This window comes from Cebus imitator, unplaced genomic scaffold (genome assembly GCF_001604975.1).
Source record: "Cebus imitator isolate Cc_AM_T3 unplaced genomic scaffold, Cebus_imitator-1.0 Scaffold144, whole genome shotgun sequence".
Taxonomy (NCBI): domain Eukaryota; kingdom Metazoa; phylum Chordata; class Mammalia; order Primates; family Cebidae; genus Cebus; species Cebus imitator.
In genome coordinates this window covers 1543292-1558585 of record NW_016107459.1, presented here as the reverse complement: position 1 = coordinate 1558585, position 15294 = coordinate 1543292, and the positions used below count along the sequence as shown (strand labels likewise).

Below are 15294 nucleotides of genomic sequence, written 5' to 3'. Positions count from 1 at the left end.
AGATCACTCATTCTAGTATGGCTGCATGGAGGACAGACTGAAGGAGTGAAAAGGAGACAGGGAAATTAGAAGTCATTTGCAACGAAGAGGGCATTAATCAAAGCAATGGCTCTGATGACACAGAGAAGAAATTTGAAAAATACTGAAAAATAAAACCATTAGATGTGAGTTACTATGAGAATGTGGGGCGTGGGGTCTAAAAGTTCACACTCTAGCTTTGGTGACTATGTGGATGTGCAATTCCCAGAGATAGGAAATGGTATTTTCAGGCATACTGGATTTGAGGTACCACCAGGAGATGGCCAATAGGTTACTTGGTTGGAGGAAGTTGGAGAGAAAGATCTGTAAATTATGGATGGCTAAGCAGTGAAAGGAACCTGGATCACCCTGGGAGAGTATAAAGAGTGAGGAGAGATGAAGGCTGAGTTTGAGATTGACAACATTTGAGTATAGTCCCATTTCCCTTTTAAAAGTGTTACTTTTGTTATATAATCATAAACTTTGTTCATGTTGGGAGAAATAGCAAATGATTTAGTCTCTCTCTGTTTTGCAGATCAGAAAACTGAGGGTGTCAAAGAGGTTATGTGACTTTATTTAAAACTGCTAATCTGTAGAAGACAATGAGAACTCAGGTTTCTGGACTGAGGCCAAGTTGTTCCATTGCTGCTCAAATGCTCTTTCTAGTGTCCTTCTTCCCCTATGCTATACACGTTGTAAGGACAAGAATTGGAAGATGTTTTCTTGAATAATTGTTTGATGGCAATAAATGTTTCTGTGGTTGTTATTTGCGCATATCATCAAAACTAAAATGTTTTATTTCCAAGGATAGCCTTCCAACAATATAGTCTGTTATTAAATAAGACCCAAATTTACAATTCAACACATGCTTCCTGAATATTCTGGGAAACAAGGAAATGCCCAATCCTACAATTATGAGTAGCAAATGCAACTGTATCAAATACAAACAAAGAATGTTCATGAGATGTCTAATCTTGATAGTCCTTTCTAAATCTTAGGTTATTGAGAATGGGTTTTACCAAAGAATACTACCATATATTGCAGAACACACACTCATTAAGAAAAGCAAGAAGCAAGAGATTTCTTTGGACTACCTGCTTGGTTTGGCCGTTGCCAGCTTGGTGACTTGATGATACTGGTGGATCCTACAGGTTTGAAGGCGGCTGCAGTTGCGAGGCTGGCCACCCCGGGTCTGCTAGAGGCTGGGCTGTCCAGGCTCTCCGGCATGCTCCGTGTGGAAGCTACTGAGGAAGCCAACTGCGGAGAAGGCTCCTGAGAATAACTGTTAAGGAAATAAAGAAACATCTTTGGTGAAGTGGTAGCAACGTAACTTAGCAATAATCCTTTCTTTTCAAAATCCATTAATTTTTAAGGAAAACAAAACACTAATTAATCAATTTTTAAGAAAAGAAAATAGGGACTGCCTCTCTTTAAAAGAAAGAAAGAAGGAGTCAGATTGCATTTGTTCTCTATGTTGAAAATTATTTTTAAAAAATCTACCACAAGGAATTAGGCTATTGAAAACTTATGCAGTTAATCATTCTAAACGATAAAAGTTTCCCTGACACCTCACCCCTTACCAGTTACTTTTTTTTTTGTAGACACAGGGGTCTCACTATGTTCCTCAGGCTGGTCTTGAATGCCTGGCTTCAAGCAATCATCCCACTTCAGCCTCCCAAAGCACTGGGATTACAGGTGTGAGCCATCATGACCAGCCCAGTTACTCCTTCTGCTCATGTACTCATTCATAAATATTTAAGCACTTACTATATGCCAAACGTTGGTTGTGCTATGCACTAGCCACAAAACAATAAACAAGAGACAGCATCCCTTGCCTAACAGAACATCCAGTGTTCTGCATTCATAATAAAGGGAAAAAAGAGACAAGACTATCATTATCTTCTCTCAACCACAGTTACCTGTTTACAGGAGGTCTTATCTATGGTAGATCCAGTTTGGTTTTGAAGATCATATGACTTTTATTACCAAGTCATTTGTTATTTATAATTATATATGACATCATTTCCAAAAAATAATAATTCTAGGTAGTCCAAAGTATAAAATACAGCAATGATTATTTCCATCAAGTAAACTATAACAATACTACTTAAAAAGAATACTTTCAGGCTGGGCGTGGTGGCTTACGGTTGTAATCCCTAGCACCTTGGGAGGCTGTGGCGGGCAGATCACCTGAGGTCAGGACTTTGAGACCAGCCTAAAAGACATGGTAAAACCCTGTCTCTACTGAAACTACAAAAATTAGCTGGGTGTGGTGGCAATCACCTGTAATCCTAGCTACTTGGGAGGCTGAAGCAGGAGAATCACTTGAACCTGGGAGGCGGAGGTTGCAGTGAGTCGAGATTGCATCACTGCACTCCAGCCTGGGTGACAGAGCGAGACTCCATCTCAAAAAAAAAAAAAAAAAATACAGAAATCAAAACCTGTCTATTACGTAACTTTTTAATGATGGTTGCTTAAAAAATTCCATGCACATGAACCTGGAAACCATCATTCTCAGTAAACTGACAGAAGAGCAGAAGATCAAACACCGCATGTTCTCACTCATAGGTGGGTGTTGAACAATGAGAACACATGGACACAGGGAGGGGAGCACTACACACTGGGGTCAGTTTGGGGGAAATAGGGGAGGGACGGTGGGGGGTAGGGAGCTGGGGAGAGATAGCAAGGGGAGAAATGCCAGAGGTAGGTGATGGGGAGGAAGGCAGCAAATCACACTGCCACGTGTGTACCTATGCAACAATCTTGCATGATCTTCACATGTACCCCAAAACCTAAAATGCAATAAAATAAATAAATGGGAAAAAAAATTCCATGCACAAAAATTCAAATGATTTCAATACCTGAAATCAACAGCTGGAGAAGAGACTGATAAAGACAGGGTAGTATATTAACGACTTCGATAAAATATCCTTACTTATACTGTCTTAAGTGGAGATTATTTTAATAAAAATAAGTTACAAACTAAATATTGTCCATGATCTTACCAAGTGAACAACAGTTTATAATTTCCCCGGTGACTCTTAAATCTTAGGTAACACCTAACATAGTAAGCCCCAGACTGCCCATCCATAGAAGGCCTGCTTGCAAAGTTGGCTCTTGACTGGCATCTGGGAACTTGGCTGGTGAACTGTGGCCAAGTGACATAAAACTTTCTCTAAATGCTAAGAGTGGCTCTCTGTGCCTTAACTGTTTGTATAAACAATATGGTTTATGTGGAACACCTGCTTTCCTTCTGAGAGTCTACAATCCTGGTACAAACTCACCACAAGGTGCCTATGTAACAAGCCCTCAAGAAAAACCTTGGTATGTGTTCTCTAATGAGCTTCTATGGTAGGAAATGCTTTGCATGTTTTGCCACATTTGCTGCTGGAGGAATTGTGCACTTCCCGTGTGACCCCACTGGGAGAGGCCTTTTGGTAACTTGAGCCTCATTTCCTCTAGACTTGGTCCCATGCACCTTTTTCCTTTGCTGACCTTGCTTTGTATTCTTTTGCTATAAAAAATCATAGTCATGAGTGCAACTATATGCTCAGTCCTGTAAGTCCTTCTAGTGAAACAATAGACATGGGAGTGGTCTTGGGGCATTTCTGACACTAAACAGTTTTGAAAAACCATACAAACGATTTTCTTGAAATACTGCTCCCTATTCTTGTTTTCTCAAATGCAAGTGTCATAGAGTCATCATCTTTTATTATTTCTGATCAGTTTAATTTAAAAAATGAAAACTTGCTTGATTATAAAACACACCATACAATAAAAAATGTTAAGCACTTAAAAATCTTTATAATAAATAAAAAGTCAAAGACTGCCTCCCTCATGATAATGTTGAACACAATTATCAGTAAAGGCAACAAAACAAAAAACATTAATGGAAACAGGGTTCAAATATTATAGTATAGTGGTTATGGGCATCTTCTAAAAACACTGTAATGGACAAATTATTTTACTTCTCTAAGCCTCAGTTACCTAAACTTTAAGTGGGCATCACATTTTGCTCATAAGATTTCTATGAGGCTTAAATAAGATAATTATGTATAAAGTGCTTAGCACACTCTAATGCACAGAATATAAGCTTAACATAATTACTGTATTCAATAATAAAAGTAAGTCTTATTTTCAACACTTTTACTCATTACAAATAAATGATTTTTGAAATACTTATATAGAGATCATTTTCATTCTAGGATTAAATTAATCTTGCAGATTTTGTTTTTAAAAGTAATTAATAATGTATACAATCACAGGTCTAAGAAGAAAATTCATGACCAAGCAATGCTAGAAATTATAGATGAAACAAAAATATAGTCTGGAAATAACAACAAAACCCAATCTCCATCACCATTTAATGTGTAGTCATCCGAAAGAATTAAAATTTAATTCCAGGGGGCTGCCAGACAAACTGACTTAAAAGAGAGGACTTCGGTGTCAAGTCTAATACAGTTTGGGTGAGGGAACTGGTAATACTAGCCCAGGCTATGAAAAAACCTAAAGAAGCATGAGAGCCATCCTCAAATTTCTGACATGGGGATTCACTCTACGTGACTACATTGTTTGCCTAATTTCATAGAGTGAAATCTACAGTGAGATGGATTTGCTTCAATAAAAGGTGCTTCCTAATATAAAAAATCATCCAAAGGAAAGAAATCTGTTCCTACTGAAGCTTTCTGTATGACCCCTGTCACCAGAAGCTACTTAAACAGAGGATGGAATGCTGCAGAACGAATGTAGCCATTTAGCCTGTAGAAGGCTCAGTTATATTTCAGCACCACACACAAAGCCTTCTAAGATAAAACTACAATCTGCTAGTCTAATCTTATCTGCTATCACTGTGCTATACAAACTATATTCTGGCCACCCTTACTGTCTGTCCATAAGTCTACATTTTTTTTCCAGATTCTACATACGAGGTACCTCTTCCTACTCTCTATATGCACCCATCCATATCTTATCTGTAATTAATAAAAGTAAATATAATACACATCATGTACCGTGTTCAAATTAACATACAATATTTTGTTTATTTATTCAAGCTTCCACCAGTAGAGTACTCCTTTTAATTCAGGACATTTGTTAACTGCATGGCATATAATTTTATACTGATTTGTAACAGCCCATTTAAAATTAGTATTAATAGTTACTTCTTTATGCATCTTGTCTCCTCCACTACATTACAAACTACCTGAGGTTGGGGACTTTACTGTGACTGCAGGCAAATTATTTAAACTTGGCAAATTTCTTCATCTGTAAAATGGTATAAAAATACTACCTTTATCCCAAGGCTACTGTAAGAAATAAGATACCGAAGTACTTAGCACAGTGCCCAGCACAGAGTATGTGCTCAGGAAATATAAGGGATTCTTATTTCTACATCCTGCAATATCTGGTTTGGTGATAATAAAATTAGCAACAAGTATATTTACTAAATAAGCATCCTTCACCTGCACTAAGAATTTTGCTTCTAAATGTATTGTGGATTATTAGAGTGCACGGTATTGACCCCAGACAAAACCTTACTTCCTCAGTTCAGTTTTAAAAACACACAATACTTCTTAAAGTTTCCACAGGATAAGTATTATATAAGCTAAATAAAATTTTAATTTTGATTGTATCTTTTGTATGCAGATGTGTATATATTCTCTCTCAAAGGCTTAAGATGTTTAAATCTTAAAACACTACTCTTTAGCTACAAAGGGCTTGGAGTAGACAATAAAGAATTCATAGAAATCTAAGTTATAACCAAGGCAGTTCTTCCATTTATGCTTAAATCCAGAATTGGTCTGAAGTTCAATTTTCTCTGGGGAAATAGATCCCTATTTACTTGAATCATTTAATTTTGTAATGGAAGAATATTAGGGTTTATCTAGACAATCATATATCTGAATATATGATGCCCAATCCTCTAAAACTCTAACATTTTCCCCCTAATTTCAACTATTAGCTACTATATACAGAGAACACATAAACATTAGGTATTGGCTGGGCACAGCAGCTCATGCCTGTAATCCTAGCACTTCAGGAGGCCAAGGCAGAAAAATCACTTGAGCTCAGGAGTTCAAGACTAGCCTGGACAACATAGCAAGACCTTGTCTCTGTAAAAAAAACAAACATTGTACTAAAGATGAAAGGATTAAAAGTCACCGACCATATTATTTTATACATGGGAATAAAATGTTATCAATAATCACTAGAAGCAAACTTCTAAAATTAATGATTTATTAACATAGTATGACATTGTTACTTAAATTAGATTGCTATTTTATTTCTGAACTCATGATTCAAATATATTTTTTCTAATTTTAAATTGTTTAAGATGTACCTAAATCCTAAATAAAATTTAAATGTTTTCTAAATGATTCTAATGAGGAAATTGGTGTAAATCCATAAATACCCTTGGCTGATACCACAGATATTGATATTAAAATATGGTTATTTTCATCAATCTGCCAAATAAACAAGGACTGAAATGAAATAATAGATTGATAGCAATAACAAGATTTTTCTATCTTGAGAATACCAAGATTTTTGTTTCATTTTTTCAAAAACTGAAAATAGAGACAAATATACTAACAGAGCAAAAGTTTATTTTCAAGATGGAGTTAATGAGGAAAAAAAAAGGAAGGAAAGTTAACTCTCAGTGTCAGCAACCTGATTTATCTTGAGTTTACATTCCTTTCCCACATTTGTTTAACTATTACAACAAATAAAGCTCAGATACAGATTAAGAACACTTGGAAATTTTAAGTCTATTTCCAAAGGAAAAACTCTGCCTGAAGAATACTTTTGAAAGTAACTTATTCTAATTACATGTTTAATTTTTTTTTTTTAATCTAAGTGTACATCACAGGTTTAATTATCAATTTTTAAGTTAAACAGCTTTTGGCTAAAGTCTTATCAAACAATGGTATACTAACATACAGATTCTGAAATGGCAGGAAAGGAATATTTCTGGAAAGGCCTTAGTTACGAGCAATTGTTTATTTTATAGAATTCCTCTGTCAGAACTCCTTTAAAGGACCTGTACATGTAGAGAGGGTAATGAGCCTTTCCTTTCAGAATTCCATATTTAGAAGAAAGTTTTTAATATTTTCATAACCAAAATTCTTTAACTTAGAGTTTATAAACCAAAATTTAAAGCATAATATACTAATATATATTACAATGGAAATATATTTTAATGGAAAAATATTTTTGGTATTATACTATGTTTATAATTTTAAGGATTACTATCACATAAAAGTAAAAATCAAGACAAAACATCTCTGACACATTTTATGATTACTATCACACAAGGTAAAATGTATCTGGTCTTTTGGGTACCCCTCTCAGTAAGTTAGCAAGGGTCTCCTCAAGAAACCCCATATTCCAGCTTTCTAGAATGCCAACTAGCCTATCTTTTTAGGAACCATTTCCCTCCCTCAGTATCAAACTATATTTTGTCTAAGTCCTATTGCTGCTAATAAAAAGCAATGGTGATGACTACTAATACTTGCTCTAGAAGTGAGGCCATAGATAGCACAGTCAGTCCATAAATGCATGCACACTGTTGCATGTATATGCACATAGGCACTTTTCTGGAGAGAGGAATCTATAGTTGTCACCAGTTTGAAAAGTGTGGTCTCAGCAATCCCATTACTGGGTATATACCCAAAGGAGCATAAATCATTCTATTATAAAGACACATGCCCATATATGTGGCACTGTTCACAACAGCAAAGACTTGGAACCAACCCAAATGCCCATCAATGACAGACTGGATAAAGAAAATGTGGCACATATACACCATGGAATTATATACGGCCATAAAAAAGGATGAGTTTATGTCCTTTGCAGGGACATGGGTGAAACTGGAAGCCATCTTTCTCACTAAACCAACACAACAACAGAAAACCAAATACTGCATGTTCTCACTCATAAGTTGGAGTTGAACAATGAGAACACATGGACACTGGGAGGAGAAAATCACTCACCGGAGCCTGTCGGAGGGGTGGGGAGCTACGGGAGGGATAGCATTAGGAGAAATACCTCATGTAGATGATGGGGTGATGGATGCAGCAAACCACCATGGCACATGTATAACTATGCAACAAACACGTACGTTCTGCACATGTACCTCAGAGCTTCAAGTATAATAAATAAATAAATAATAAAAATTAAAAAAAATTTTTTTTAAGTATTGTCTAAGTGTACTCAAGTACTCAAAGTGTACTCTAAGCATGGTCAATAACCTGCCTCCGTACAATCTCATCCCTGACAATGAAAGACTTCTGCTCACTGAACACTCACAATTGTGCAAATATATAATATAAAATAATTTCAGGTATTGTCTTTTGTTAGAGAAAAATGTACTATAATCTTTCCCCCTTGTTTAAATACCTCCCTTAAAAATTACCCAAAATAATAGGTAAATATATTGAAAAATCTCTATAACAGTGGTTAAGGCACAAACATCTAATCAATAGACAGCCTAGTTATATCACGTTTTCACTGTTGTACACTTTGCCACTGATTTTATGTTCTGTCAAAAATCATTGTATACAGTTATTTCCTTGAGATTTTATGTTTAGTAAACACATGTGATATTTTTATTTTTTATATTATGCCTAAAAATTTCTGGTTTCACCATTAAGCTTAGGAGAAAAATCTATGTTTGTGTTTAGCATTTCTCAAATATAGTGAAAATTAAGTTGCTTTTCCAAGCAAAACCTTCATATTTAAGGACTATAATATATAGCCAATCAAAATTGATAATTCTTTTTCATTTTTCCAAAAGGTATATCTTACCAAACATTTGTGTATTCTAATATAGCTATATCCATGCAATAAAAGACAAAAATTCTACTGCAATTTAAATAATTGTACAATTACTCAAAATTTCACACAGAACATCAAGTATGCTAATGAAAGATGTCACAAAAGGTTAAAAGGTGAGTTAATAGGACATAATACTGTGCTTGTGCATTAGCATGGCATTGAAATTACAGTTAATTCAAAATTGGGCACAAATCCCTAGAGCTCTAAGATGTTCTCACCTGGCCTGTTAATACAGTGGTGAAGTGAGAGGGAAAGCAATCTCCTTAACAGCAAACCACACTTGCCATATCTGCTCCCACAGTACCTTGTTTTCTTAACATGGATAGAGCCAGTCGATTTCCTTGAGGACTGCAGATAGGAAAAAGCTAAAGGCTTGGAGACAGGGCTGATGCAAAGTGCATCCAGGATTGAGTGGTATCTTTCAGGAGTGTAGAGCCTGGTAAGCATTTAGAAAGAGTTTTAAGTCAAAATTCGCACTACCAATAGCAGATAGTCGTTTTTAAGGTCTGAACATTTCCTTTGAGAGAGGGAGGGTTGGGGGAGAAAGAAGTGGGAGGGGAAGCACAAAGCAGCAAAGGAGGATTAAAGAAGGTAAAAAGAAGCACCAAGGGTTTATTCTATCGCTTTACTCATTAATATAACATCGATTAGATTTTCACCAAAATGGTCAAAGCCATCAGTTAGAAAGCATTTGAAGCTCTAACGACTACAGAAATTATCTAAAAGCCCCAAATCATGAAAAGAAAACATTTTATTCTTTTTGGAAAAGGAAGCAATTTTATTTCTTTTAGGGCAAAAGGGCTATTTCAGAGAGTGGTCTTCAGATCGCCCTTTAAAGGTTGTGGGAGAAGATAAAATCAATAGAAACTTAAAATACTCATTAATACTTTATTGTTTCAAATATAAAACCTGAAAATTGTAAAAACCCAAGTGCCAATTAGCACATAACATGTAATAATCCACACAACTGAGAAATATCATACATAAACGGCAGCAATGGGGAGAGACTAAAAGGTGATTTTTAAGAAAAAAAATCAGTAACAAATACTGTGACATTTATCCACAATCTAGATAAAATATCCACTACACAATTAAGAGCTCACAATAGAACTATGATTGCTTCAAATGGGTATGTTTTCTATGAGGTGACTTGTAAGACAGTGAAGAGTACTGGGATCACATCAGACAGATGCTGCACATGTAGTGCTACCTGGTTTTTGCAGCAATAACAGCGGACACAGTAGCAGCTGCCCTGCTCAGAGCTGCAGCACTATATCTAGCAGGAGAAGAGAAGGTAGAAAAGTTTCGAAAACCTTCAAAAGAATCTTCCACATTTCCTGTGAAGCAGCTTAAACTGACAAGAGGGAAAGAAAAACAGGAGAGGAACAAAAAGGAAAGTAAGAAAGGGTAGCGTAACAAATAGAGCAATCATTCCATATTAATATCCAGGCATCGTAAAGGTGTGAAGTGTAAAAAGTGTAATAGGAGTTCTGGCCATTTAGTTACTGTTGCTATGGTTTCTCTCAGAAGATAAAAGCTGTTGTATAGTCCTCCAAAAAGCAGATTTTGACATACAAATACTCTTGAATGCATTTAAGTTCACTGACTCTATTCCTATTTAAAATTACCTTGTACCACACATTTGAAGACTGACTTGCCAACAACTTAGTAGAAAATAAATCTAAACATGAAATCTGAATTTCTATAAGCATAGAAAAAAAGAAAACTTTGTATCTTTTTTTTTTTCAAAAAGCCTCTAACGAGCTTTACCTTAGAGATGATATACACTGACAGTGTGACATTTTAATAAGACTTATGTTTTCAGGAGAAGCACGTACAACTGACTGCCTATTGAGAAGCAGCAATATATATTAACATGAAAAGAGATAATTGTTTAAAATATTGAGAGTAAAGCTATTTAAGGACAGAAAGTACCTTTGCAAAAATAAACAGATGTTACAGTGAATATGACAAAAACATCACCTTTTCTGCTGAGTTCCGTATTTCTATTTTCAGTTAGTTCTGTAAGGATTTTCAAATGCAGGTATAACATTTTTTCTTCAGAACTAAGTAATAAGTATTTATTATTTAAAATAATAATTTTCTTTTGGCCTTTTAGAAAAGATTAAATGCCTGGACAGGAATGAACATACTATCATTAAGACTATAATGATTTTCAAATTGATTATTAAGTAAAATAAAAAGAGCATCTAAACTGCATAGTGTGAAACTTGTCATCTCTCTGCTTCATTTATGGGTGCAAGTTATCAATGAGCATTAACACTACAGCATGACCACTTTTTTCAGAAGTTTGTGACAATGGCCACCGCCGATGCAAAGCAATGATGTGGCAAACTCAAGCCCCAGTTAATGAGAAGTTAGATATCTGAAATTGTGAGGGTGGACATAAGTCTCTTTTTCCTGTCAGAAGAATTTAATAAGTCATTCTTCCAAGTTCCATAGGCTATAACTTTACAAAAACCATTAGAAAAAAAAAATTAAGGAACAGTGGTAAGCTGTTTTTTCAAAATTATACAGAATTAAGTAAATTTTTTTTTTAATCTATCCAGGTCTATCCATTAAATTAAACTGTATGGCTAAGTTTTAACAACTGTTGTGAATGGTTAGAAAAGAAAACATCAGGTTCTGGAAAGAGAAAAGAAAGATGCTATCATTGGCAGGGCAGGGTAGGTAACATGAATGTCAAAGAGAAGAATAAAGTTACCACATGATTCAACTTTTGAGTTTCTGAATTACTCTGCATCTTTGAGACAATGGTTACTCTTTAGAGAAGTAATGGTGAATAATAAGAACTGGAAACTTAAGTCTATTAAAAAAATCACTTAAAAATAAATCAGCTAATTTATTCTTTACCAGGAAGAAAAGGAAATGGTAATGAATTTTTCATCATATTGCATCACAAATAATAGAAAAGGATTTAGTATCACCAGAATCTAGTAATATCTCATAAGCAGTTACTTATCTGACTATCTTTAGAATATGTCTGGGCATTTGATAACTATTGTATATGACCTCAACCTGTCTTTGAGACAAATGCTCTAATTCAGAAAAAGAGACTCATGACAAATCCAGCAAGTTAATTTTCCAAATCACAAAGTGAATAAATAAAAGAGATTTCTTGATTCTATATTAGAAGTTAAAACTAAACAAAAATATAAATATAAATATAAAAGCGGTGAGAAGTGGTGTTTTGAGGCTGAGTGCCAAGCTTTCTTGTCTATGTTAATCATGTCAGTTCTGTAATCAACAATCACCTTTTCTTTTTCAAACAGTTTAGTATGTTTAAATTCACTGCCAGTTTTGACATTTAAAAACACCAAGAAGGAAAAGTCTACCTAGAATAAGTAGTTGCTACTTTAGAAAGTGTGGCCACTTGGCTACTAATAGTTAACACCTGAGGAGTTGCAGGTGGGTGCAGTCCACTCTTAGGTACGTCTTCCAGAGAACTGTCAAACCTAAGTTTTCAGAAGTAAAATATACAAGGCAAAGGAAATATTAATAAAAAGCACAAAAGACATTTATCATCTATACCAACCTTTAAATCTATATTAGTTCAATTTGGGGAACACTTTTTTTTTTTTTTTGCTTCACATCTACAAATGGTTAAAACAAAAACCAACACCTCCACCACCACAAAATATGGGCTGTTTCCCCCCCAAATCCTTTAGCATGGCTACTTCTAAGTAATAAAATATTATGCTTACAAGAAGGTGGAAATTCCCATTCACTGACTATGTATTTTGAATGCTTTAAAAAAACTTAAGCTCCAAGAAGTTAATTAAGTTGCCAAATACCATACATCTAGTACGGGTTAGGTGGAATTTGGACCAGGTCTGTTTGTATTATTTCCACTATATAACGCTTTCCCGCATATTGTGAAGCAGCTGCCCATAAAGTGCCCTATAAAGCAACCAACCAAAAATTTCAAGTCAGAATGTTGTGTTGTAGATCTGAAATTATATGGATGTTGTTTATCTTGATGTAAACAAGCTATTTTATCTACTTTTACAACAGATGGTTGCATGCAATTTTAGGGCTTTGTTTTTCTGATATCTGTACTATTTTTGATTTAGAATGCCAGAATTAAATTTTAGAACTACTACCAGGTAAAGAAAACATGAAAACCTCAGTGTCAAGTTCAAAACCAGAAAGCACTAAGTATAAAACTTTGGGAAGAAAAACAGGAAAAATACAAAATAGAGATTTTTTTTTAAAGTCTGTAGATAAAAAAAAAAATAGAATGGTCAGTCATGTTGTATAAATGGATTAAAAAATGAATAAAAAAATAGAAAAGGAGAGGTTATATTTCTGTTTCTTATTTCACATTAGTCATACCTTTACCAGAGTGTTGAAAAAATGTAGACAATTAAAGAAAAATGTAATGATAGAACTAAAACATCATTTAAGAGGTAGAGCAGAAAATTTAAGAGAATAAGAAATATAAGAACCATAACATGGGTCAGCAAACCATGGCCTGCTGGCCAAATTCAGGCCCTGCCTGCCTTTCTGTGGCCTATGAGCTAAGAGCAGTTTTCATATTTTTAAATAATTAATGGTTAAGAAAATCAATATAATAAAATTTCAAGACACACAAAAATTATATAAAATTCAAATTTCAGCATTCATAAATAATGTTTTATTGGAATTTTATTGGAACATAGCCAGGTTCATTCTTCATATGTCTATGGTTACTTTCACACGATATGAGAACTAATTGTGAGAGACCATATGACCTGAAAAATCTAGTACATTTCCTATCTGGACCTTTACAGAAAAATATTTGCTGATTCCTGTCCTAGAGAATAACTTCTCCACAGAGCTACCAGACTGAACTCTGAAAAACACAAATTTGATAATGTCTGTTGCTTAGACCTTCCAGCACTGCTCTAAGTGATCTTGGGCTACCTGTTCTTCAGTGTTATGTCGTGAAGCTGGTCCTCTCTCTTTGGCTTCTCCAGTCCACTGGAGCCTTCCATCTCTTTTTGAAATAGGTCCTGCTTCTTCCCACTTCCTGGCCTCTGTAGTCTCCTACTCCTCACTTTCTACAACCATTGCTCTACCACACCTTCACTGGGATAATTCCTAAGCACCCTTCTGGCCTCAGTTTAAATGTCACCTCCTCCCAGAGGGCCTTCCTGATTCCCCAAACCACCTTTGGCTGCCCTGGTGTCATGTGCTGTCATAGCAGCCTGTACTTTTTAACTCACAGAATTTATTATTTTTATACAATTGTGTCATCATTTGTTTAAATCCAGTCTCAGTAGACTAGAAGCTCCCTGATGGAAATAGTTACTGATATACATGAAGTGTATGCTAACAAAGTGCTTACCACAAGGTTATCAACAAATATTTGTGAAATAAATGCTTGAAATTTATTTTTTCCAAATGACTAATTCATAATATTTATATATTTAAACATATTTGTACCTTCTAGAGACTGTGTCACAATTTTGATTAAATAGATATTTTTGCCTAAGGGGGCACATGGTAACTACAAAGAAATGACTAGTGTTCCAAAAATACCTTTAAAAAGTCTCCTCTATAATATTGAAAAATTACAAGTATTTCAGGAAGAAAGAAAATATGGTTATAAATTATTAACATATCTACATATTACCACAGGACAGATTAAAAAAAAAAAAAAAAAAGAAAAAGAAAAGGGAGTGAGTGGAAGAAGCTGAGTCTTCCAACATCTCCATGAAATATGTTGACTGGAAAAATCTGAGTGTCACTTGAGAATAAATTCCATGTTAGTTATGAAATATCTTTGAAGGTAATCTCCAAGTTTCCAAGCAAATGCCCTTGGGAGGTTTCCCCTGTGTTACACATATTGATTATCTCTTCATTGCTTAGCCAACCTCTAAAAACTAGACTTAAGACAAAATCTTAAACTACCTCATTTAATATGGAACAAACATCAGTATCTGTTCTCATTCTGACATTCCCTAATGTTTACTCCTTTTAGGTTGGAAGAAGCTCTGATTAATAGCATGTGTGCAGTAGCCAAATTTTCTGCATTGTCCTGCTTAAGTGAGTTTTCATTTCTCACCAGACAGAGGTATGAAGATTTTCTCTTTCCCAGATAAAGTCTCTCCCTTTTGGCTTGCTTTTCTCAGGATAAATGAACACAGAGCGATTCGTGCATTGTGACTTTCTCTGCACAATCTCAGTACTTATTCAATGTGGAACCCTGTGAGTAATCTGTCTGGCAAATCAGGTGTGAGTTGTCCATCTACTAACTTACCATCTTTACCATCCTGTAGGACCAGTAAGAAGAATTCTTTTTCTGTCCCTTAGTCCTGACAACTGTCCAATAGCAACATTCTTATGCAGTGTACTCCATCTTCTTCCTTAATCTCAGTGGCCTCAATTAATCCATCTCTCCTTCTCCACTGGATGCTTTGAGTCCTGTTTTAAAATGCT

At 35.0% G+C, this 15294-nt stretch overlaps 1 protein-coding gene across 11 annotated transcripts in view; it reads right to left on the bottom strand.

The window, feature by feature from the left end:
* The window catches only part of PDLIM5 (PDZ and LIM domain 5), a 206859-nt gene that overhangs the window by 50394 nt on the left and 141171 nt on the right, over nt 1-15294 (bottom strand). For 6 of the 11 annotated variants that reach the window (XM_017542411.1, XM_017542412.1, XM_017542417.1 and 3 more), the window contains 4 exons: nt 12207-12326; nt 10061-10204; nt 9155-9286; nt 1113-1300 (listed from right to left, as the gene is read on the bottom strand). In XM_017542411.1, the coding sequence (XP_017397900.1) occupies nt 1113-1300; nt 9155-9286; nt 10061-10204; nt 12207-12326 (584 nt within the window). The remainder of the gene's footprint in view (nt 1-1112; nt 1301-9154; nt 9287-10060; nt 10205-12206; nt 12327-15294) is intronic. The other 5 variants (XM_037743428.1, XM_017542421.1, XM_017542422.1 and 2 more) reach the window with 2 other exon arrangements.